This window comes from Meriones unguiculatus, chromosome 1 (genome assembly GCF_030254825.1).
Source record: "Meriones unguiculatus strain TT.TT164.6M chromosome 1, Bangor_MerUng_6.1, whole genome shotgun sequence".
Taxonomy (NCBI): domain Eukaryota; kingdom Metazoa; phylum Chordata; class Mammalia; order Rodentia; family Muridae; genus Meriones; species Meriones unguiculatus.
In genome coordinates this window covers 71,979,851-72,007,006 of record NC_083349.1, presented here as the reverse complement: position 1 = coordinate 72,007,006, position 27,156 = coordinate 71,979,851, and the positions used below count along the sequence as shown (strand labels likewise).

Here is a 27,156-nt window from a genome sequence, read left to right as displayed (position 1 = left end):
TGATTTTTGACAAAGAAGCCAAAACCATACATGGAAAAAAAGACAAATGGTGCTGGTCTTGTAAGACCTGGGGTCTCATAGCTCAGAAGTTCAAGATTGCGCCCTTCCCAGGAACTCCCACAGACCACAACTCGATGCAAAAGCAAGAGATTTTTTTTTTTATTCCAATCGCGATAGGGTCACCCCTCCAAAGGCAGGAGACGACCCCAAGCATGCAAACCACAGGGTTTTTATACTTAGAAATCTGGCCACTTTTGCTCTATACATTGATTGGTCAGCAAGAATAGCATGAAGATAGTTTACAGCTAGCTGTTTGCAGTTTTTGGCCGTTTGTGAATTTTCTCAAAACAATTCACCCTGTCCTTATTTTTTTAAAAACTATCTCGGGGCAGTTCATTCTGCTTTTTGAGAGCTACGTTCCTCTGGCTTTAATTCAAGGATGGGAATAGTCACAGCTGTTTTTCTTTTACAGTTGTTTTCATTCTCGGGTGGTTCCTCAGTCTAAACTGGATGTCTACCTGGAGAAAAATGCAAATAGATCCATATTTATCACCCTGTGCAAAACTAAAGTCCAAGTGGATCAAAAACCTCAACAGAAAAGCAGACACACTAAACCCGTTAGAAGAAAGAGTGGGGGAGAGCCTTGACCTCATTGGCAGCGTCTACATATTTTAAGACATTTCAAAGTTGTAAACTGAGGCTGCAGGGATAGGTTGGCTGTTAACATCCTCACTGTGCAGGTATGAGGACCTGAGCTCGGATTCCTAGCATCCATGTGAAAAGGCAGGACTTAGCAATGCCCTGGAACCCTGAGGCAGGAGGATCCCAGGGCCAGAGAGCCTAGCCCAATCTGAGTGCTTCCACTCAGTGAGAGACTATCTCAAGAAAGGAGGGAGGAAGAAGCAAAGAAGGAAGAAAGGAAAGAAGGAAGAAGGAAGGAAGACATCTGACGTCTCCATCTGGCTCCCATGCAGGCACACACACGGTTGCAGGAGTGCCCACATGAAAACAATGGCAAACATACCACACGAATGCACAAATACTTAAAGCAATGCAGTCACTTCCATTATGAGTGCACACGTGTGAGCACCTATAGTATACGCCACAGTGACACAAACTTCTAGAACTGTAGGAGACATGGGTCTCAGGGGTTGTGTTCCAGTCAGACACACTCAGGCTCAACGCCTGCGCTGCTGTTACTGCTTTGGGGCTGCCTCAAGCTCCTGGGACTTGCTGCACCTCGTTTTACTGACTGTGGAAGGAAGCAATGAAAACCAGGCTTCAGCAGGCCAGGTTTGTCTAACTTGAATTGTATGTGCGGAGGGTGTGGCAAAGGCCCCGCTGCTCATGACAGTCCAGAAAGATAGCTCGTTTAAAACTGTACTTCAGTTTAAATCCCAGCTAACATCATCACTGCAGATGAGGCAACAGTGCGTGCGTCTTCATTTTACGGTATGTAAGTTTAAAGTTATTTACCTTAAGTGATAATACAAGTGACTCTAACTTATCAGTAAATGATAAGGATAAAGCCGTTTCTTTTTCACTCTAATTATTTTGAATGCATGAAGCCAATTATCACAGCCGATATTTAAGTATTTTTCTGTTCATTTGGAGATCAGGTCTGGGTTATATGAAAGTCAAATTGCTCTCAAGTTAATAATTCTGCTTTGGAATGATTAGTTGGACTTTGTCTTCTATTATTAAAACAGTACTTTCAATATATTTAAAGATTCTAGTGTAAATTCTAGCATTCCAATGTGCAACTCGGATGTTATTTACTAAATCAGAATTTTGCTAAAAATTCTCAAATGATAAAGGAAATCATGATTGCTTCATGGGCTGCAAAAGGGAAGCGGGCTTCCCAGTTGGTCTTGAGTACTCACCTCACTACAGCAAAGAGATTTAGTGTAGTGGAGCAATCACAGCCAGGCTCGTGATACATGTCTGTCTCTTTATTACAGCCCAGTTACTTCCAATCAGCCATTAAGTTCAAACTCTAGTCTGGCGGAGCCATGTGCCTGGCACAGAGGATAACCTAATAGAAGCTGACTTGATTCTTCCCCAACAGGATCAATAACAAAGAACAGGTGAGACTCGGGATCCTGGAAACAAAGCCCCCCCCCCCAGGATTGCCACCGCCTCCTCCGGAAGCGACAGCCTTTCTCAGTACCATGGCGGCCACAGAAATCACACAGGCCCTTCGGCTGGTGTGTTATTGAGTTCAGGCATATTGACCTAAATCACGCTCCACATTTATCACTCTCTCTCTTCATTTACACATATTGGAAGAGCGATAAAATGATACATTTAGTACTAATTCAAAATTATTAATACTGTTATTTAATGTCCAAAATGCATGATTTTAAAAGCATTTTTATAGACAAAATAAATTTGGACGTAAATGCTTGACAGTTGCTGAGTGTAGAATACAAGGTAAATACTGGCCAAGGACCCTGGGACGCTGAGATAAATTAACTGCTTAATGGTCTACTTTTCCTTTCAACAGTATATTCCCCCATCCACCAAAATACAGAACATCCCATCATTCTCTCAGCAATGTCCTGATGCTGAGAATGCAAAAACATTCAGAGGGCTCAGAACAGTAGTCACCACCAAACTAAAATGCTCACACTGACACACTCCTCTCCTACCTGGCCATCCTCTGTTGCCTCAATCCCTAGGTATACCTGCATCTTCATCTCCTTTAGACCACTGTCACAAACGCATACATATGCATGTGAGTATTTACATATGCAAATGAGGATGTGAGCCACCAGTGCCTCAGCCAGCTTCTGTCTGAGGTGAAGCCTGTCAGTGGTCTGCACTCCCTCCTGTCTGATCCTCCATGGTCCACACACCCCCGTTTGATCTTCCCAAACCCAGGCTTCCGGCCACTCCTCACTACACAATAATCTCAGCCATTTTCCGTGCCAGCCGTTCTTCTCAGCCCCTTCCAGTCTCTGTCATCGTGAAAAATTCAGAAAGTGTTCTTTCCCTGTGATGTGAGCAAGGTCTTCAGCGTTATTTCCCAGAGTCCCAGTACCTGGAGACCCTCCACAATTCAGCACCCTTCTCATACCCCGCCAACTTTCCTCAGGCATCTCTGCTGACACTTACCTCAGGAGAGGGAACCCCAGAAACCTTCCCCGGGAGTCTCACACATTTCTCCATTTCTCCTTCCCCACAGGTAGCATACGCTGTTTCCACCTGCCTCTTACACACTCTCCACAGCCAATGATGGTGTTTCTGAGGTCAGAACCTGAGAGTTTTATTTCTGATGTTTCCCTAGACCCCACGGGAACACAGGCAAGCTGAGGGGTGAATACTCAGAGCCATGGTCATGCTCCAGGCTGCCTTTTGACATGTCCTCACCCATGGCAAACACGGCCACTACTCTCCAGAGAGTGAAGTCCATTTCTTCAGCCTGTGTGCTTGACTTGACCTGAAGAACCTCCTCCTCACCTCCTGCTCCTCGTACAAGTTTATAACCTCAGCTTAGATTTGCCCTCTCTGAGACAGCTTCGCCAGAGTTCGTGTGAGCCTGAAGATGCTCTTCTGAGTTCTACAACACTGTCAACTTTTCTGTGTATCAGACTTCTCGAACACCAGTGCATGAACACCTACTCACTCCAAGTCCAGTGGTTAGTGCCTGCTTTATGTGGGCCAGGAGACTGCCCCCACTTAGTGGACACATATAAATATGTACCGAATTATCTAATAACTAAATGAGCAGAAGAGTATGTAAACAATGTCACGGAAACCTTAACGGTGCCAGAGGAGTGTACTGTCAGTATCCTAAGAGGAAACAGATACGCCGTCTCAGTAGGGGAATCTGGAGAAATCTTATAAAGGATGGCTCGTGAAGGTGAGAGCAGAGTGGCGGGAAACCATGGCAACCTGACAGCAGTGCTGCCACTGAGGGAGAGGAGGACAGGCTACTGGAAACGGGAGAGAAGAGTTGTGTTGGGAGGATGTGAGAGAGCGGAGCTTCTAGAAAAGGATGTGAACTGCCCGGGATGTCATAGGGATGAGGCTGAAGGAAAACAGCCATAAGATCACAAGTGATCATGTGCTATGACATGGAATCACGCACGACCCATGGACATTACAGGGCCATTGACCTTCCTGACATTCTCTCCCTTGCTGACCACCACTCTAATCTGAGATAAACCGACGACATTTTGCCTTATTATTTCTGCATATGAAGGGCACTGAGACATGCTGGAGTCACAGCTGCCCACAGAAGGGGCTAGAAGAGAGCTCAGTATTTCTTACAGCGAATAACAAACACCAGATGGATTTACCTCTAGAGACCACTACACAGAAAAAAAAAAAAAAAAAACAGATAAACAAGAGCCTGGTCTTGTTCCAAGCTGCTTTGAGAAGACTCAATGTAAACCAAATGAAAGGAAGTACCGAGACAGCGACGAAGTGGGACGGGAATCTGCCATGGAAGCTTTGGTTTCTCTAAAAGCTCACTATGTTATGTAAAGGGGAGTTAATTTCAGTCTCAAGTGTGGGGTTTTAGTTTGGGAATTACCTCCTGTGGATGTGGTCTCTGCCAGCCGGTACTGGCTAGCCTGGTGCACAGAGCGGGGTGTGGTCTAGGACTCCTGAGGCCAGAAAGAGGTGTGGCAGTTTGGAGAGACCAGAGATGGTGTGGTGGCTTGGAGGAGACAGCCAGAGAGAGGCCTTTGTGGCCCAGTGGCTTGGAGGAGATAGAGGAGGTGAGACCGCTTGCTCAGTTTGCTGTTGGCGGAGATTGGTATAGCCCCAAAGAACCTATAGGCCCCAAACAGCTGGGAGAAGTGAAGGGGTCTGTGGCCTCTCTCCCCACTCACCGTACCCAGGGTTAGAGGCTGGTTGAAGGAAGGTGGAGGCACAAACCCTGTGAATGAAACAGTTTTAAAAACCAGCACAACAGAAATAGTGTGAGCAGCGTTGCTCACAAGTATTTGGATTTGAATCCAAACACTAGCTGGATTTGAACCTGCCATGCTACAGAACAGTCCGCAGCAGGGACCAATTGACGTCACCGGTATGGCTGGACTGCTGGAAAGGCAGAAAGGTTCAAGCAGGTAAAATCGCGTAAAGGAGAGATGGAGGGCACGGCTAGGAATGAGCACTGGCAGCTCCTTCACGGATGCAGCCTTGGTTCCCAGCACCACCTGTGGCATTGTGCAACCCTCTGTAGCTCCAGACCCTGGGCATCTGGCACCCTCTCCTGGCCTCTGCAGCCACTTCGTGTACCTGATGCCCAGATGTAGACGCAGGAGAAACACCAAGTATACAACAAATAAACATGTTTCTAAAAACTCCAGATCAAAGAAGCCATGCAGAGGGTTCAGAGGGATGGTTGCTCTGCGAGGTGCTCGCCTCTGATTTCAGCACGCGTCTGTACTCTCTACGCCAACCCATACAAATGAAACCGGTTTGCTGCCGACGCCACACTTCACCGCCCGCCTTTGACCTGTGCCGTGGAAACATGAAACATCAGCGTCGGGGTAGCTGTGCCTGCTGCTCCTGGACCAGGCCCGAGACCAGGTCAGCTTCCATGTCCTGTGAGGTAATTGTCCTTCGTCCTAGTCACTAGGTGCTTGCTGCTTAGCGGCCACCTAGACCTCAGCTGGGGCACTGACTGGCACTGACTGGCAATAGCATGCATGAGCACTTCTCACCTGAGGCAGCAGGGCACCAGGGTCGCCTCTCTCCTTCTCTCTCTCTCTCTCTCTCTCTCTCCTTTCCTTCTCTCCTCTCTATCTCTCTCCTTTTCTCACTCTCCTCTCTCTCTCCTCTCCTTCTCTCACTCTCTGTCTCCTCTCCCACGCTGGCATCACCTGTCCCTCTATTTTCTCCATGTTCTCCATCACCTCAAGCATCTCTGCCATTCTCATATGAGGGATCCAGACTCCTCACCCAAGGGACAAGAAGTGGCCTTTGTCTGTCACAGGCCACTATGGACCTGACCTGAAAACCAGCAGAGTCACCTTTGCTGTCACACAGCCCATCACTGAGCCCATGCTCAACCAACGGGAGAGAACACTGACACAATTTTTCTTTGTAGTCACCTTAATTCCACATATCTCATGAGAATGACTTTTCCTGTAACTAATTCTCACTGCTCATTAAAACTCAAACACAGGACCCTCAACAAAACCAAAACTAAAGCTATCAAAACCCAGGAAAATGAAACATCCTGTCAGTAAACTCTTTAGTAAAAGCAACTGAAAATCACATCCAGGAACAATTAAGTTACTAATGTGTTTCAAGTAATCTTTAAAATTAGTGCACAAAAAGGAGAGATAAAAATGGTGAACAGCCTTATTAGTGGTGCACAGCTTTCCACACTGCTCCAATAGCAGTGCAAATTCTCTGATGAGTCCCCTGGAAGCATGACTAAGTGAGCTTCAGAGAGCATGTGACGTCCCAAAGACACAGCGTGCTTCCAGAGACCAGCGTGGCAGGCATGGCCAGCATGGCCAGCATGGCGTGCATGGTGAGCATGGCAGGCGATTTCAGGAGGAGAATGTGGCACAAGTATAACTAGTGTGTATAACTCGCGACACCCCAGGAGCAGTTAAGCAGGCCCTGGAAGGCAGGCCTGCTGTGTCAGCCTACTCCGTAAATCCTGAGTAAACAGCTGGTGAGGGGCTGCTGTGTTCAAGGCGAAAGCACTACATTGTTTGGGGAATAAAAAGGTAAATGACAGGTAATCGCTGTGGAGAAACGAAAGCACGGAGCATGCCTAGCCTGCTTTGTGTTTGATGTTTGTGAGTAGAAATCACAACAGAGCACAAAGAAGGCTCTTTGACACTAAATGCACACACATGAGTAGCAATGTGCACAGCCATGTGTGTCCACGCACGCACATACCCCTCATTAGTCAACAGCCAACAGGCAACATCTGAAAAGTAATGAATCAGAAATCTCACAAAGGAGGCACAGGAAAGCCACATCTAACGCCGGAACCCAGAAAGGTTTTATTCATGAGCTAAATACAAGTTTTCAGTTTGTGCATTTATTAGATTACCTATTGATTTGGCTTACAGTTTTAGTGTTAGAATTATTTTATGCAGAAATAAGAATTATTATCATAAAACTGTAAACATAAGCTTCTCTCTGGTTTCCAATTAAATACTACACAGCTATAATAATTGCTCAGAGTGTTGTTGTATACTAAATCGCAGAAACATTTCCATGTACTACAAGCTACTGCTACTTCCTATAAATAAACGACAAGGGAAAATAACACAATCACATAAATTGGCTCATTTTCCTTTTCCAAAGTAAAAACTGAATAATTAACCAAGCTTTGTTGTCTAATAACTTTCTGAGTGTTCTTGTGGGCGTGGGGGTCATGGGTGAGAAAGGTTTGCTTTGGTTGAGACAGCCTTGTTATGTAGCCCAGAAACTACGCTCTACCCCAGGATGCCCATGAACTTGTGTGATTTCACCTGCCTCCTGAAGTGGGGGCACAGCCATGCACCAACCACCCAGCCAGATGTCCAGTCTTCCTCACATACAAGACTTAAAAGTTGGATGGATACAAGAACGCAGACCTCCATTCTGATGCTTCCAACTACGCAGATGCCGGGAGCAGATCCAGCTCTGGCCAGGCCAGCATCTCAGAAGTCTTGTCTGTGATTGGCTATCCGGGATTAGATCAGGCCCATTCTTCCTGAAAACACACACAGCACCTGCCCATGGGGCCACCTCCTCAGTAATTAAGTGAGAAACAGGTGTCCTGGTACTGGTGAGGTGTGAAGAGCATTACACCCCATCACAGGCGTAAGAAGGCCTTCAAGAACTCTCTACCGTTTCTGCCATCACCGTGGCAGCTCACGGCTATTTCAGCCTGGTGTCTTCCAAGTCTTCTTGCCAAATGCTACTTCTCTTATGACACAATTTTTATGTAACATATGGTGATAAGTCACCCTTGGTAAATAAAAAGACAACTAAAATGATTTTCAAAATAAATAAATCAAATGCCAAAGAGACCAAGCGATGGATGTAAATCTGAGCGCACACCGCGTTCACCAGTCCTCTGTGCTGTGTTCACAGGGGCTCCCTTCTTGCTCTGTCTGTGCTGAGCTTCGGATGCCTCACCTTTCACAAACTCCCCTCCCCATCTCCCACCACCCACGTTGACCTGTGGGTGTCTTCTCCCCTTTCACACATGCGAACTCTGTAAGCACCAATCTTCCCATTGTAAAGTTGGGACTGCTTCATAAGCAAGAGCTTGTGGTCAAGTTTTTCCATGGCAAACCTACAAAACTTTCAAACTCTCTATTCCGCAAGAACTAACTCTACAGCCTGAATCACAGTTGAATATTCTCACACAGCACAGGCCCCAAAGGGTCAGAGTAGAATATGTTCAGGGTTATACATTAGGAAATTTGTTTCAGTGATAGATCCATAGACTCCTGCTTCTGAGAGAAATTATTCAGGTGAGAATAATTCACAGGGCAAAGATATAAACAGAAATCAGTCAATAAGGAGAAAATGAAAGAAATTCCGTTATGCTCTTCTTCTCATGCAGGCTTCAGTACTTACAGGACAGATGATTTAAGCATGGCATTTAATTTTCATTGGAGGAGAAAGCAAAACGATAGAAAAGTGAAAAAGAAGCCAAATTCATTTGTTTAATTCATTTCCTTTCTGGCTTTTTTTTTCCCCTGTGTGCACAGACAGGTGTGGTGTGTGTGTTTTCATGTGTACACACACACAGAAAGCAGAGGTTGACAGAGGCATCTTCCTCAGTCTCTGTAGAGCTATTCCAATAGAGGGCCTCTCACTAAAGCTGGCCCCCACACAGGTTAAGCTGATTGGCCATCGAGCCAATCAGAAGAGAAGCTGAGCGGTGTCTGCCTCCCTGGGACTGGAACTATTATTCCAGCAACTGGGTGGCAGGAGCCAAACCAAGGCGCCAAACCATGAGCAGCTGGCACCTCGCCAACCACAACATCCTCCAATCCCGGGTCCTGAAAAACAAACATTAGATGTCTGTGGCCAATTTTTCCTGTAGGTGAACATGTGTGCACACACGTACATGTCCTTTGTTAGGTCACATTCATTTCATCAAGTATCAAATTAGCATCCAAATCCCTTGCCTCTTTCATCACTAATCAGCAGTATCTTTACCGACAAGTAGGGTCATTATAAGAAACCAGGAGTTTTGAGAGACCAAAAGATTAAAAATTAGCAGCTATTATTTAGGGCCTGAACTAGCTGGGTGGGGAAGTCCAGGAATGCCCTGAGGGGAAGAACCGCCTTACTGCATTTTTTCCCCACCCACTAGAGATAGAGTTGCTAGGAAACTGGCCCATCCCCCTAGGGAGGGACACCAGGTCATTAATGGTCTGGGGACCTTCCTATAGCCAATCAATTCAAAATGCAGCCTTTTGACCAATAGATGCTTGCCAGGCAGGAATTGCCCCTGCCTTGGGCATGCTGGGAGGGACCAGAATCTTTAAATCACCCAACTAACCTGAGCTTGGGGCGCTCGGCTCTCACCGCTTCGGTGGTGGAGGGTGTGGGCCCAAGCTGCAGCTTGTAATTTACAATAAAAAAAACCTTCATGTGTTTACAGTGGAGTCTCTTTATTCCTGGTCTTTTGGGGTTCATGAACTGGGCAGAACAGTTTAAGAAAGGTGTTCCCAATAATAACACTTTACCATATAGACCTTACTAGGCAAAGATAAGACAATGCCTCCTCACACTAACAAACATGCACAGAAGTCAACTGCATTACTTCTGCACTTACTGAGACATCAAGGTCTGAACGCACAAACGAGGGGAAGTCACACCCTGATTTATTCCCCACACCCAGCGTAAGTACTCCAAGAATGAAATCACTTTCACTCGGAAGGAAATCGCCCAGTGTTATGTCGCCAGTGGCAATTTTCATAAGGCTTTCAACCTAACTTGGCTTTATGAAGGCCTCAGATTAAAGTCTTAATTTATTTAGCAATTCTAAAAGTCACAAGTGAAGAAAGCAGAGGAGACATTTTGTAAAGAAACAGATAATTTGGGAGGGCCATTGTTGTTCTTCATAACAATGGAGCTTTTCCGTCTGTTCCTCATTTACTGTCACATTATCATTTTTATCTTCCCGTCCAGCCCCTACTTTTATTGGGCATCTATTCAGCTGACAATTTGCTAGGCTTTTCAAGTTCCCTGACATAAAAACTCCACTTCACTGCTTCCTAAATGGTGGTTAATCTGCACAAATTTTAAATTTGACCATAATGGAACTGTTTCTTGAAGTTATCAGGACACCGGAGGGCAGATCAGAGGGCAGCCTCAGCCAGCACTTCCGGGAAAGCTCTGAGGATTTCCTTCACTGGTGAGCCCTGCCCAGAGGCATCTTACAACAAAATGCAGAGTCATTTTTCACGTCAATTTGTCTCACACAGAATCTTGCACAAACATCAGATGATGTGTCAAAATGCTTGGTTAACAAACTTATTTCCCAGATGTGGCTGGAACAGGGGACAGAAGGCTTGAATGCCCCGACATACCTAACAACTCAATTACAGTTATCTTCTGGCGCCATCACATATTTTTCTTCAACAATCCAACAACCTCAGCTGGAAACCTCCAGCAATAACATAAATAAACGACCATCTGGCTAGAATAATCAAGGAAGGCTGGAAATAAAACATTAATTAGTGCAGTATTTCAAACGACCTTCAGAGCCCTTATTATAAAATTAAATCTGAAACAGGTAATCACTTATTTCATGTTGCTATTAAATTTAACTAGGCATGAATAAATAAAAATACCATCTTTCTCTTTCAGTGAGGACTATTGACTCAGAATGATGACATATTTCTTAAGCATGATAATTAAAGTAACAAAAAAACAAGTGAAAGAAGAATGTCGTCATAAACTTAAATTCCATATCACAAACACATAGGGCCTTAGGGAGACACCTTGCTTAAGCCATTTTTGGAAGAGAAAAAGAGGCTGAGAAAGTAAACAGGTTCCCACAAGGTCGCACCCTAGAGAGCTGAGGTGGGCAGGGTCTGCTTTTCAGTTCAGAAATACTCAGTGCATTGATAATGTGAATTCACATATAAATATTCAAGCATAAAATGGCAACAGTCATCTACAAAAAGTTTCTTGGTTGTTAGTTTGCCATTTCACTAAAAGACAAAACAAAACAAAACAAACAAAAACATCGACAGATTTCATAATGCACTGATTTCAGGCCACACTATGAGAGAACTCCCATTTTACAAACAAGTGTGCCTAAACCGGGAGGACTGGGGACATAGCAGGTCTCTGTCTTTATGGAGGGGAGGGTTAGGAAGCCCTGTGGATGGGCCACACCTGTCACTGCCTCTTGCTAATGAAATGTGGGCGTAATAGACAGGGCTTTGAGAAGCAATTTACCTTCTCTGCTGTGCCTTTGACATTCCACTGGCTGTGAGGACTATAAGATAGCACAGCCCTTTAACTCAGTGTGTGGAGGAAAATTGTGGAGTGGCAGTAATATCCATATTATACTGGCCCATGGAGAAGAAATAAATACACTGCAGTCATATATAATAAATAGCTAAGCACAGACCTGGTGGACACCAATTTTCATATTAAAGCAGCCGTTTTTACAAAATGACACTGATGTACAGCTTCATGTGATATTTTAAAAATCAGCATAACTTTAAGTGTCTTTTGATATAAAGATCATGTTTTATATAAACCATCATTTCTGCTGTTCTCTAGGCTCATGCATATATAAGTCAAGGTTGTTTTGTTTTTATTAGATAAAATGCTATGTCTTTATTAATGCATTTAAGAAGTTCACTCACATAAACACAAAGTATTTTATCATAGGGATACCTTCCTACTTCCCCTAACCCTTCCAGATCCTCCCCACTCCTCAGTCTTCCCAATTTTGTGGCCTCTCTCTCTCTCTATATATATATATATATATTATATATATGTGTTTTTTTTTTACATAGCTCACCGTTCCAGTGTGTACTGCCTGTAGCTCACGTGTGGAACCATCAACCAGCACGACTGATCTACCAGGCCACAGACCTTTAGAGGGAATAACTCCCTTCCCCGGAAGCCAAGTGGTGCTCTCAAAGAGCTTCCCCTCACTTGCTGGACTGCTCACTGGCTTAATCCTGTGCAGCCAAAAACAGCTGCAGCTGAGTTCAGGAGTAGACACTGCTGACCTTGGTCCTTGCTGACGCCTTGCTCTGACCTCTTCCACAATGGTCCCAAGTGCCACATTTATAGCTGAGCACAGCATCCAAGTACTCTAAGCAATTTTAAAGTACCTTATTAAAAACCTTTTTTAAAAAGTATATGGATGTTTTGTCTGAATGCACAACATGCATGAAATTCCCAAGGACACCAGAAGAGGGCATCAGATCTCCTGCAACTGCAGTACCAGGGGGCTGTGAGCCCCCATGTGGGTGCAGGAAACCAAACCCAGGTCCTCCGGGAGAGCAGCCAGTGCTTAAACTCTTGAGTCACCTCAGGTGATGTAGACGTAGACTTAATTGCTATAACTGTGGATATTTATTGGTGCACTGTCTTCATTGAGAAATTCACAGGTATTAGACAATGAACAAACTGGGATTAGCATATTACCTCCAACTATTTTTATGGTGAGTACATTCAAAACTCTTCTCCTCTGGCCAGTCTGCAATGCAACAAATTGTTGCTGAGTTAGAAGAAGGTCTACACAGAGCAGAGTGTGGCTGATAGAACAGATCTGTTAGGTCTACACAGAGCAGAGCGTGGCTGATTGAACACAAGTACAAACTTGGCCTTGTGATGCCAAGAACCAAATCGTTCTGTGCACTCACCTCTGCCATCTCCCCTCTGTAGCTTTTTTTTTTTTTTTAATAACAAACAGAACTGGCATTGGTGTGTGGAGGCCGGTGGTAAATGGCATTTCAAGAGCAGTTCCTGACTCTCTCTATCCTGGAAACTTGAAGAGGCAAACAGTGAATAAACATCCAAGGTCTTTTTCAAGGCTGCAGCTGTCAAACTGCCCAGCAGGAGCACAAGAAAGCCATGGTCAGACTCAGATCTCCCTTATTTTCTGTCTGTGCCAAAAGCCAACTGGTTATTATTGTTCTAGGAAGAGGGAAGTTATGGGGAGGAAGAAGAAGAGAGAGGGAAATGACCCTGCAAGGGACCACAAGGATTATCAGAGTGGGAACCCAGTAAGGACACCATAAAGAGTATTCTGAGGATCAGGGAGGAAAGAACTTCTCACTGATCAATGTTAATAATGATTTTGGGAGTGTTCGAATTCTGAAGGTACATAAACACCCAGGATGAGTACATTATGGGCTCAGATAGAGAAGTCGCTTAGATCGTTTCTGAAGTAAGAGAGTCTTACATGGGAATGAACGAACTAGTTTTTCTCCTGCTCTACTGGAACTTGAAAAACAACAAGCAATGAAAATATCAAGTGTGGTTATCCCAGATAACTGATAAATAGTGTAAAAGTGATGTCAATGATTCTGTCTGGAAGGAAGTGGTTCAGAGCCAGGCCTGTCTCATCAGAAGGCCCAGGTAAAACTCAGAGCACACTTTGAAAAGGGCCACACCAAACCAACAGTGTCTTCTCAAGCAGGAATGCAACCCGATCTATTTGGTCAAATACTCCAGACTCCTTGCTCTAAGAACCTAATGCATGACTTTCTAATGACAACATAAAATCGAGGCAGGACATTTATTCAGTATGTACAGATTTTATGCAGCAAAGGTAAGTAAGTACCATCAAAATCCTCTTGAATCACTATCAAATCCCTAGACATGGATAAACAAGGATAAGCCTCTCTGACTCCCAAGCCTGTAGCTAATGAGGAAATGGCCCTGGAGTTGTGCAAGCTTGAACAATTATTTCAGCTGTGAAGGCTTACTCCCTAGCTGTAAAAGTGGGTGTGCGTGCCCTCACAACACCGCTGTGGGATTAGATGCGTGGTGTAGCTCTGGCTCATGGGTGTGGAGAGCTGACGCCTGTCATGTTAGCTGTGGGAACAGCAGCATCAAAACTAGAGTGATTAAACAACAAATACTTCTGTTCACAAAATGGAATATTACAAAGAGCTTTGAAAACAAACTGTGGGTTATCGTCAGAGTAATATAGTTATTCTATAATGTGCGCACACTTTAAAAAAAATCGCATGTACTATATAAATAATTCCTGTTGATTAAAAATTGAACACAGGTGGTGGTGGCACACACCTTTAATCCCAACACTCTGGAAGCAGAGGCAAAGAGCTCACTGTAAGTTTGAGGCCAGACTGGTCTATAGAGCTAGTTCCAGGACATCAGGGCTACACAAAGAAACCCTGTCTGTCAAAACCAATAATAATGACTATTATTAATAATATTATTGTTACTATTGAGCCAGACTTGGTGATGCAAGCCTACCAAGTGCAGACAGTTAGGAGGTGAAGGCAGAAACATCAGAACTTCAAGGCCAATCTTGGATGAGTAAGCTCCAAGACACCCTGGGGTCCATGAGAGTACCTCAAAAAATAAGTAATAAAGTAAAATAAATCTCAAGCAGTGAAAGACTTACTCAGGAGCTGGGAAGACGGCTCAGCAGTAAAGTGCTTGCTCACGAGTGTGGAGGCTTGCCTTCGGGCCCCAGCACACACCTGCTGATCGCCAGTTACCCGGCATGGTAGCAGAGGTTTGTGTATACACTCTGAGAACATGAACAAGGATTGTGGGGCCAGGGAGCGATCAGTGACTGAGGTTCAGAGAGACCTGGTCTCAAGGCCCGGGAGCTGAGCTGCAGTGAATGATCACCTCCTTCAGCCTATGCACACACACCGAAGTGCACGAAGTATTCATTACTACTAATGAATTAATATAGTTCATGAAGAGTTCTGAGGATGACGTTGTTAGTGTCTAGAAGGGTTAGCTTGACAGCGGATGCATTTTCTTGTGACATTCTATTTATTCGTGTTTGGGTTGAAACCATGTCTCTTACATAGCTCAGGCTACCCTCGATCTCGCCGTGCCGATGCCAAAGCTTGTCAAGCACTCAATTAAATGCATCCGCTGGCTTCAGAGTCTACTGCTGGTCTGTTATGATGTGGTGTTTAGTTGAGACATATAAGGGCAATTCAGATCCATGCAGATATGTAGTTGAATAAGGAAGAGAGTACTTTACTAATGTACTTCATGTTTACCGTCCTTGAGACAGGCTCTATTTTTATGTCTTAAAATTCTGAGTCTCATCTTTGAGCTATAGCTTACATACATACTCAAAACTCGCCCTGTGTGTCACAATTTTATGAACTCTGAGAAATGAATAAAATTGTGTAACTCAACCACAGTGAAAATCAGAGCAGTTTCATCACACCAAAACATCTCTCCATTCAACTTTGTCACTGTTGTTACTGTACCCCCGGCGCTGTGGTAACTAAAACTCTATTTCTGATGCTAAAATATTGACTTTCCTAGTTCACACGGATGCAGAACCATTTAAGTCCAGCATGTCTTCTGCTGCTTCGCACCATGCTGGAGAGCAGGTGTGTCAGAGCGGTCGGAGCTCTTTAGACTCGGATGGCATCCCAGGCAGGGCAGACACGCCCTGAGACGCAGCTGCCAGAGGCAGGCATCCAGGCTTTTGCCAAATTCTGGTGTTAATGAATAAAGTCACAATGTGTTCTCACACACAGCCTTTGTATACGTGTGAGTTTCCACAATCGGAGGGAAACAGGACTCTCCTGTCACTAGTTTAAGATTAATATCACATATGAAAACAAATTCTGACCAACTGCTTCTATAGTGACGGAAACATTTGAATTTCCAACAGTAATGTTAAAGTATATAAGTTATCTTGACTTGAAATGTAGAATGGTTCTCTAGTCCCAGATGCCTCGTAAGGGAGTGTGCTTCCTCGCTGTCCTCAGGCATAAGTACCAGAAGCAAAGGTGTTACCATAACATTGTGACTTTCCAGTGCATTTTCTATGATGGATAATTATTAGTAGTAAGTATTTAAATGACACGTATACTTTCTGTGCACCCACTGATCTTGCTTGCTGAAGTGTCTTCAAAAGTTTATGTAAGTCTGGGCCACTAACATTTCCTCCTGTTTTCTGTTTCTAAGTTGCACACTTAGGTGTATACTAAATTTTACTTCACTTTTGCAAATGAAGTATGGTTCAAGGTCATAACTATACTCATCATTTTTTCTGTAACATCTGAAATGTCCAAATATTCCATCACCATGTGCCCAAGGGCCATGCAAAGTTTTGCCTTTTAGTTGAAATCTGACATACATACAGAGAAATAATTACATTCCACTGATAATGGGTTTATCCTGTTATCAGTACCATCCGGGATTAATTGTGCCTTGAAGCAGATTTCAAACTTCTCCACTGTGAAGATTTCAGCCTGGGTGTTGCCCATGTTAAGACTAACAGCATTGTAAATATTCATTTCCATCTTATGTAATAACTGCCCATAGCAGCTACCTTCTAAGGACCCAAGCCATCTCCTCTGTTAGCCGCTTCGTTAAGATGAGATTTGAGGTCTCCTTGGTTTGCCTGTGATGTATATGCAAGATTAGAGTCTCACAACAGTGTAAAGCAGCCATGATCATTCAGGCCTCTACAGCCATTGAAGCAGGACAGTCTCCCCAAGCATGGTTGGCTACCATAAAAAGCTAAAATGTTATGCTCAGGATGCGAGGCTAAGCACTGCACTCAGGGTCAGCTGCTGTAGACCCAGAGAAGAGCATGTCTGATTGCATGTGGGTTGATGCCCCAGGTCCCGCCTCTGAGAAAAAAGTATCGGACGGGTCTGATGCTCTTTGGGTGGATGACACCTAAATGAACATCGGTACAAAGTCCCGATTTATTTCTAATATCAGAGATCAGACCTCTACTCTTGCCTGATGCATCTAAAACAAAAAGGGGGAACTGTAGAGAGCTGCGTAATGCCGCGCCTTAAAGATGGAGCTGGTTTCCGCCTTCCACCTTCCCGATGGTGAGTGCTCTCTGTCACGAACAACTCCACATTTGGCTAAGGCCGAGGATCTGGCTTGCTTCCATGTATGTGGACCTATCTGCATTGCCCACGTGGCATGCTGGGGTTGGCTACCCAGAGGCTATTTAAGCTGTGGGCTGGCTTTCCCCAGGGTCAGATGATTGTTCAAGGTTCCTGAATAAACTGCATTGAAAAATAAATAAATAAATAAATAAATAAACAAAATAAAAGAAAAAAAAGATGAGATTTGAAGTCAGGCAGGGAATTCTCAAACTTAGTTTTGCACAATTTTATACTGTTTTATTATTATACAAGTATCACCAGCATTACCAATTATTTAAAAAGACACTGGGATTTTGAACATGGTAAATGGACATCTCAGTTGGAGGAGGGCTGGCTCTGAACAAATTGCTTCTCTTCTCCCATTTCAAATGTGTGACACAGGAGATGGCTCTCTCTTCTGTTTCCTTCATCATTTCTTTAATAGTTTGTACCAAGTTGCTAAAATCCATGTCTAAGTATTTCTCTTTTCATTTTGGAAGTAATGGAATAGCAACGTCATTTCAACTCCCCGTTGTCTGCAGAAATATCATTGATTTTGTGTCCTGTTCTTGCAGCCTCCAAACCTGCCACTCTCAGAGCTTGTAAACTTTTTGCACATGAGATACAGGTCCAAAGGGTGTGTCTGCGATTTCCACTGAGGGGCCTGGCTACATGAGTACCTCCTAGGATAGGATTGTGGGTATTTCCAAGCAGGTGCTGTCACACGCCTTCCCACCACTTAAGTGAAGGGCCAACCTTGCAGACAGAAGGGGAGCAAAGAGGCTTCTGGGAAAAACTCCTGCTGCCCCTCTGTGCTGTGATCTGTGTGACCACACTCTTGGGTGATCCTCTGAGCGGGCGGCATCCCACAGCAATGCACGTCAGACCTTCCTACTGAAGGAGAGCAGACAGGAAATACCATAAACCAGAAGACACGGCTGCAATTATTTTTGAAAAGACATACATGTGCACAACTAAGATTTAAACCAAAAACTCCTGAATCAGCACACTAGAAGCCTCCATACATGATGCACACACACCCTCCCCACATCCTAACCCATCCATCAGTTCTGCGCCTTTACAACAACAAAACAACTTTAACATACTGAATCCTAAGGCTTCTGGTGTGGGTGTACATGTGTGCAATGATTCTCAGGAGGCGTAGCTGGCAATGATGTCATAATGAACACCGAGCATGCAGCTTCGCAGAACCTGTCTGCAGTCCTCTGAATGGGGTGTGGTTTCTCAGTCACAGGATAAGCAAGGATCAACCTTACCAGACACCAGAGAACAGCCACCCAACAGAGCAGCACTTGAGCAACTTTACAGACACAACCTAGAGTTCAGTTGCCACACCCCCATCGACACCTCACACTGTGTCTTCTACCTCGGCCCCTGGGGAGGGGCTCCCTTCCTTGTAAATCTATTATGCATCTGATAATGTTTCACTCCCTTTCAGTGGAATGTCCTCTGCTGCTGCCCAGTCAAATCCTTGTCCCTTTCTCTACTGGGTTTTTATCTTTTTCATTGATTTGCAAAGATCACTTATTACATTTCAGACTACATTAGTCATATTTGTGCACTAAAAGGGGTTTTCTTATTATGTAGATTTTTCCCTATCTTTTTGGGATGTGTATCAAGACAGGGTTTCTCTGTGTAGCTCTGGCTATCCTGGAACTCACTTTATCAACCAGGCTGACTTCAAACTCAGAGATCTGCCTGCCTCTGATTTTTTTCACTATCTTAATCATGTGTTTTGATTAAGGCAGTTCTTAATATTACTACTGTTCAATGTATTATTTTTAATTACATGTTTAGTGATTTGCATATTCCAGGCAAGAAATATTTGCCTACTCCAAGGTCATAAAGGCTTAATACATGATAATCATTTTGACTTTACAATTACATTTAGATTCTTTAAAGTGAATCAAAACCATCTATTTTTAAGATGTTGAAAGTAATGCTTTTATGTAAAAAATTGAACAGCTTAAATACATAACAGATAATGTTGATTTTCTAAAATAGAGTTTTATTCCATCCTTTGGCTTATGTCAGATGTAGCTCTATTATGCTTAATGGACTGCTAAATTATATGAATTTTTGACATCTTATTTGCTTATTGCTTGATGTTCAATTAAACTCACTGTTCCAGTATTAATTTTATCAGTCATAAAATATGCTAGATATATCAGAGTCTTAGACCATCAATAGCCAAAAACATGTATCATTATCTTTGAACTATTCAGGAAGTAGATCAGAGCTTAAGGTGGTTGACTGAATTCAAGTGCCATTATAGACTTCCATAAATTCCTACTGTGCCCATGAATGAGAAAGTCTGCTTTAGTCTAGTAAAGCAGAACATGCTAAGAAGGTTTGGCAAAGAGGATAGACCGTGCTTAGCAGTCATGGCATGCTGTGTATATAAAACTGATACTAGATTTTCTCTTTTGTTTACTTCACACAAAATTTTAAGTCAGTGCTCTTAAGACATCAGTTTGAATGCTTTTAGTATAGTTAAGCCATTATGTTTCTAACATATGTTTTCAGAACATGGACCCAGGTAACTTATCTTTCCTCAATAGTGCTTTGTTAATATAGCCCTTTTGTTTTAACTAACTTTTTCATATTTGAGATCTTAATAACAATAGTTTATTAAGAGTAATGAAGCTGTGCTGAAGAGGCAAATCAGCAGTTAAAAGCTGCTCTTCCAGAAGACTGAGGTTCAATTCCAGCAACCACAAGAGGCTCACAACTGCCTGTAACTACAGTTACAGGTGATCTGAAGTCCTGTTCTGGCTTCCAAGGACATGTGTGTGGCACAGGCTACAGGCAGGCAGTATATCCATACACATTAAACTAAATTTAAATGTTTTAAAGAATAAAATGCCAACATTGAAAGACTCAAGAACTTTTGACTTATTATAAATAGCAAAAGAGGTTTGAAGTTAACACTAATGAATATAAAAATCAGTTTTTATAAAAAAAGTTGCTTCACCTGTAGTAAATATTAAATATGAATCTCCTACATATCTACCACAAATATGAAGTAGCTCACTTTCTCAATAACCACTGGTATCACATACTCCACTATTTCCTGTTTCTGGAAATCTACGAGGAAGAGAAGCTGAAATGCTGATGGGAGGAGATAATCCCAGCTCATTCTTCATTTCCATATACAGTTTGTAGCATGTGCAGCTCATGCACCCACAGAACAGAGCTTCCTGGGAGGATCAATGTTAGTGCATTTAAACGCGCTGTTTAACTTCCGAGCAACTGAAAAAAAAAGTGCAGCAAATAAGCTACACTTAGCATTACTAAAAAGAAAACATTCTTGAACCAGAGCTCAGAACCATATCTGGTATGAAGGCATAAGTCTATAGACCAAACTCAAACACACACTAACAATATCTGAGATTGTTATTATTGTTAATATTGTTGTTATTGAGATAAGTCCCAAAGCAACTAAGTCTGTATCAATTAGAGACAAACAGTACATTAGCATAGACAGAAAAGAGATTCATAGACCTGAATTTCAGAACTCAGGGGACTTCCCCAGGAGATGTGTGCATTTCTGAAATGAAGAACGGGCAAGACAGCTGTCTCCTGACACATAGTGCAGGGCTTGAAAGAGTTTGTAGTACTGACTAATGATTTTAATTTTCAAATAACTCTTCCACTGTGGCCCACTGAAGTTTACATGTGTTATGAGATCCTCAATATCCTCCACACAGCAGGATTTATTAGTGAGGCATTAACAAAGAATAACAGAGGCTATTCATCATCTGCTGTTTCATTTCTTCATATTTTTTTAAAATTTGAGATCTCAAGTAAAACCAAAAATATTACAACATGCAAAACTAAGTAATCTGGTTTGATAAACACTTATTCTATTATATATTGGGTGGAATAAGGAAAATAAAGACAATTCAACTAGCTGCTGTAGGTAAGCAAGAGGACTGGAAAGCACCTGGAGAGCTGAGCGATTCTGGTGCCCTCCTGCACAGACAGCAATGAGCAGGAACCCAACTCCCGGAAGTGGATCCCGACAAGCATCATCCAGGCACAGACAACAGCGCTCACCTAACTCTCGGTTCACTGACGTCTTTATTGGATTAAAAAGTAGTTGATTCCCGTATGTTCTCCTCATCCACTCTTGTTTTCAGTGAACCACTCCTTCACGCTCCCCTCCACACTGATCCTGCTCTACATTCGCAGATCACCTGTACACTAACACTCTTCCTCACAGCATCTACCACCCAGTGTCCCCTTCCTAGTCTCCTGCCTTCTACAAACAACTGCAAGTGAAACACACACTCAGGCAGACACGCACGCGCGCGCGCGCACACACACACATACACACACACACACACACACACACACACACACACGGATCCAAAGCTAGCGTCTACGTGTGGTAAAGAACACGCAGCATTTGTCTTTCTGAGCCCTGGTTACTTCATGCAGTATTATTGTTTTATTCTAGTTCCATTCATCTACTTTTAAATTCCATTTTCTATATAGCTGAATAAAATCCAATTGTATTTATGTATCACATTTTCATTATCCATTCATCAGTTAATGGACATCTGGACTGATTTGATTTCCTGGCTACTGTGAACAGAGAGGCAATGCTCATGAATGGAAAACTAAGCCTGGATGTAAGTAGGATATAGATTCCATTGGGTATATGCCTAGGCATGGCACAGATGAATCATATAATAGTTCTATTTTTTATCTTTTTGAAAATCTCCACATTGATTTCCTTGGTGGCTGCACATTCCCAACAATGGTGACCAAATACCAGTTGGTATTTGGTCTTGATTTCTTGATGACAGCCATCCTGACAAGAGTGATACACAGGTATCTTGCTCACTTTATTTTCAAGATATCAAAATGTCAAGCTGGAAGCTGGCTCCCAAAGAATTAGTTTCTAGAGTATTAGAAGAGGCTATGCTGGCTGCCAGGAAAAAAAAAAGTCAGCACTGATATTCCCTTGCTATGAACCTATAAGCTGTAACACGGACCTTCCAGGAGAGATGTGCTGACTGGTGGCCCAGGAGCGCGACAGCTGTGACGTAAGTAATGGCTCTCTCCATGGGTAAATGTTACTCTGGACCTAATCAGAGAAACACTTGCAACAAATGAGTGAGGACAGAATGCTGGCGCCTAAGGCTCTGAGAATACACTTCTGACGCTCAAGGGGCACTGGATGGTGGTTAGAAAGGAAGTAAGAACCGGAAGAAATGACAGGGCAACCTGTGCAGGACACAGACATTGCAAACAGGAGTCCACAGCAGACAGCTCCCTGCACGGGGCATGTTCAAGAGTGGACCTACAATTCATCGCCTATAAAAATCAGTTCTCCAAAGAACTCTAAACCGGAGAAGCAACACGACAGCTTTAGAGTTGGCTGCTCCTGGCATGGTCATCAGACCATGACAAGTCCTACAGCTCCTGACTATAAACCAGTGGTTGTTGATAAGATGTCAGGGTGTCAGATGTCTACTCAGGTTCCACTCTAGTTCATGTGGAAACGAATACCAACTGGGTATTTTGGAGAAACACGGTGTTAAATCACTTTAAAATTCTTAAATAACAACATATAAAATTAAAACATTAAGCAAACATCACAGATGATATGATAATATACATGAGTGACCCCAAAAATTCTACCAGAGAACTTCTTCACCTGATAAATGCCTTCAGCAAAGTGGCTGGATACAAAATTAACTGAAAAAAATCAGTATCCTCCCTATATACAAAAGGGCTGAGAAAGAAATTAGGGAAACAATGCCCTTTACAGTAACTACAAATAACATAAAGCACCATGGTGTGACTTTAACGAGGCATGTGAAAGACCTGTTTGAAAAAAACTTCAAATCTCTGAAGAAAGAAATAGAAGAAAATATCAGAAGATAGAAAGATCTCCCATACTCATGGATTGGTAGGATTAACATAGTGAAAATGGCCATCTTACCAAAAGCAATCTACAGATTCAATGCCAATTCCCATCCAAATAGCAACACAATTCTTTACAGCTTGAAAGAACAATTCTCAATTCCATATGGAAAAACAAACAAAGAAAAAAACAGAATTGCTAAAACAGTCCTGTACAATAATAGATCTTCTGAGGGTATCTCCATCCCTGATCTCAAGCTGTACAATAGAGGATCAGTAATAAAAACTGCATGGAACTGGAAGAGAAACAGACTGGAGGATCAATGGAACTGAATAGAAGACCCAGAAATAAATACACATACCTACAGATACTTGATTTTGACAAAGAAGCCAAAACAATACAATGGAAAAACAGACAGCGTCTTCAACAAACGGTGCTGGTCTAACTGGATGTCTCCATGTAGAAAAATGCAAATAGATCCATATTTATCACCCTGCACAAAACTAAAGTCCAAGTGGATCAAAGATCTCAACACTAAAACTAGACACACTAACCCTGTTAGAAGAAAAAGTGGGGAAGAGCCTTGACCTCACTGGCACAGGGGACAGTGAGTGTCCCTTGCCCTCCAAACCCACACCTGCTTCCCCGCCCTCCAGATCTATCTGGTACCCTGCCCAATCCCCTTGGCTTTCCTGGCCATCCCTGCCTGTGCTACAGTGAATCTCTAGGTTCCAGCCAGGACCTTCGTTACACATCCCCCATCACACCAAACCTTTCCACATGGCCATAGCTACCCCAGTACTCCATGCTTGGGCCAGGAGGCAAACCTTGTGCGAAAATGCACTTGCCCAGTGCCCTCTGTCCACACGACTTCATTCTACCCAGGCCACTTCCAACTCTGAGGTCCAACCCACTGGCCAATCCTCTCCGCCCCAACCTGCTCTGTCCATAAGAGACTTAGAGCTAATGGCAAAAGTCCACATGCCCAGATCTAAAATAAAAAATGCAAATGATATGAAAAAAACAAGGTAGAATATTCTCTATCAAATTTACCAGACCTGTAGAAATGTTTGACAGTAAGAATTTCCTAGTGTAGCACAGGACAAAGAATTTAAAAGAACAATCATAAACTTAAATCAAAGTAAAGAAGAACCAAAGGATAGGTTAATGAAATAGAAGAGAAAGAACATAACAAGAATAAATGCCTGAAAACTTAAGTCTGATTGAAACACAAACATAAGGTTGATGCAAATGATGAAAAAATCCAGGGCCTGAGAACGGAATTAAATAAGGAGACAGAAGCATTGAAGAAGGCACACACTGAAATGAAGAAACTAAAAAACCCAAAAGTTCAAGTGGAAGACTCAAATCTTTACACACAGGTGAACCAGACAGAAGAGAGAAATCAGAACCTGAAGATAAAGGGAAGGATGGAGCCCAAATAAGCAAGGAATGTGAAAATTAATGTATACATACACATACATATGTATATTCCTTTCCTGTATATATATATATATATTTCATATATATATTTCTTTCATATATATATATATACACATATGTGTGTATATATATACAGGAAAGGAATATACAGGGAACATGGGACACTATGAAACAAAAACCAAAACCAAAAACAAACCAAGCCTTTGAATAAAGGGCAGATAAATGAGAAGAATCTGAAGGCAACGGCATAGACCAGATAGGTCTTCAGCAAGATCATAGAAGAAAACTTCCCCCCACCAAGAAAAGACATTCCTAACAATGGAATAAGTGACAGAATGCCACAGAGAAAGGACAGAAAAGAAAATCCCTATGGTACATTATGATTAAAACACTAAGTATATATAACAAAGAAAGTTTATTGAAAACTGCAGGAAAAAATGCAAGTAACAAAGGAAATCCCATCAAAATGACAGATAATGTCTCAATGGAAACTCTGAAAACCAGAACAGCCTAGAATAACACATCCAAGTCGTGAGTGACTAGGACTGCCAGCCCAAACTAACGTGCTCAGCAACTATCATAATTAAGTGAGAAAAAAAAACCCTCTATGGTATAAATATATATAAAAAAAAAAAATTCCAGCAAACCAAATCTAAAGAAACTGCAGGAAGTGAAATTCCAGGCTGAAGAGAGGGATGAGCGTAACAAAACAGTGTAAGAAGAAACATGAAGCCCTAACTTTAAAAACAAGAAGTACCACTAAGAACAGAAACAACATGAAAAATCAACACCCTTGACCACAGTTAGCACACAGATTTCAATAAGAACTTTAAATACCAATGTCCTCCATTTTCCAATCAAGGACAAAGGCTCACTGAGTAGATTTTGAAACAAAATCTACCTGAAGACTGCAAGAAACATCTTAGCTTTAAAGACAGGCACGACCTTACAGTAAGGAAGAACAAGATAATTCCAATCAAATGGGACCATGAAACAAGCAGATGCTGGCATCTTACTACCTGACAAGCAAGACTTCAAACTACAGCTGACAGGAAGAGGGAAGAGAGGACGCTGCACTCGAATGGAGGAAGAGCTAAACAGGAAGACATTACTATCATAAAAACAAATATGCAACAATCTCTGGGGTACTTCATAAAAATATCTACCACTGGAAATAGACACACAGATTAACAGCAATACAGCAATAGTGAGTGATTTCAAACCCAATTCTCAAATTGAAGGTTGTCTGCAAAAAAGGAAATAAGCAGGAAAAACAACAGAATTAACTGATATCAGACATTAAATGTACTTCACAGATATCTATAGAATATTCCACCAAAACAGCAAAGACTTTATATTCCACTCAGCAGCACATGAGAATTTTCTAAAGCAGATCACATCCTAGGAGACACACACACACACACACACACACACACACACACACACACAAATCTTTAAAGATTCAAAAAAGACTAATATCGCCCCCTGTAACCTGACAACAATGCAATAAAACTTGGAGTTGACAGTAAATGAATCTGTATCAAAAGGGGGAAGGAGAGGTCTGGGCGCCTCAGAAATGACTGTCAAGATTATTTTCTGGGATATATGTACAAACACAAGTGTGCACACACAAACACACCCTCACACAAACACCCCCCCCCACGTACAAATATTTTGTCAAAAACTGTCTTATCTAGTATCTCCATTATCAAAGCATACAGCAGGGAGGGTCCAGGGATGACAGACTGGATGGCCAGCAGATCGCTGGAAGGTCCGCATGCTGGGGATTCTACACAAGGCTACAGCGAGAGGCCACGGAAGCCATTCTGTGTGAGAAAGCGACCCTCAGGTGAGGGATACAGGATAGATGCGGCCACTTTCAAATTCTGAAACAAGGTTACAAACTGAGTTAGAGAAAAGTACACTTTGTAACAGATTCATCTATATAAGTAAGCAATGAAATATTTTCTTTTCCTGTGACAATTCACTTATTCTTGTGTCAAGCTGGGTTTAATTTGGTTTGCATTCTCTGAGAAAATGTTTGCATACTCCAAAAAATGAAGAAAGTTACTGACAATATCAAATCTGAATAAGATAAAAAGCCAATTTTTAAAGAAAAACTTAAAATAATTTAATTCGCTGTCTGTTCTGAGGACGCTCGGCATTAGAGGAGTTAGAGAAAGCTCTGGCTCCTTCCTCATTATTCTAACAGAACCGAATATGCTAAACACGGACAAGAGCATATTGAAACATTATAAAAGCTAATTCACAGACAGATGCTTAAGCAATACAGAGGGCCAAAAATAAATTATTTGAGCCAAATTCCTGTTAATTCTAAGTATAATAATTACCAGGACAGCTGATGTTTCAAATGGACCTATGCTGCTTTTTCTGTTGAGCAATTTATAAAGTCTGATTAAATGCGGCCCCCTCCTCCCCAACAAAACAGGAGAAATGGGACAAGAAAGCTGTCCGTCTCACTCTGCACAGGCCACATGTGCCACAGCTGTAGGCTGCCTTTGCCGACGGCCAGTGCTTAGGACGGCAGACGGCACGTGCAGTGTGTACTGTGGGGAATGTGCCATGGAAACACATGACGGGTCACATATGAACGGCCTGAGATAGCAGAAAAATCCCAGCTTCTGGTGACACGAGCCACTTAGCAGCAGAAATAATAATAGTGATGTTATTGGTGTAATGACAATGTTGTTGTTATTAATAATATCATTCTTTATTAATAGTAACGACAATAAGTAGTCCCACAATTTCTTGACAGTGGTGTAGTTGCAA

At 42.6% G+C, this 27,156-nt stretch overlaps 1 protein-coding gene across 5 annotated transcripts in view; it reads right to left on the bottom strand.

Annotated features, from left to right (window-relative positions):
- The window catches only part of Atrnl1 (attractin like 1), a 563,418-nt gene that overhangs the window by 262,083 nt on the left and 274,179 nt on the right, over positions 1–27,156 (bottom strand). Inside the window, exon 27 of one of the 5 annotated variants that reach the window (XM_060391728.1) lies at positions 435–518. The exons of 3 other annotated variants lie outside the window; for them this stretch is intronic. In XM_060391728.1, the coding sequence (XP_060247711.1) occupies positions 450–518 (69 nt within the window). In that variant the 3' untranslated portion in view covers positions 435–449. Of the gene's footprint in view, positions 1–434; positions 519–17,900; positions 17,919–27,156 lie in introns of those variants that run through there. One more of the 5 variants, XM_060391729.1, reaches the window with a different exon arrangement.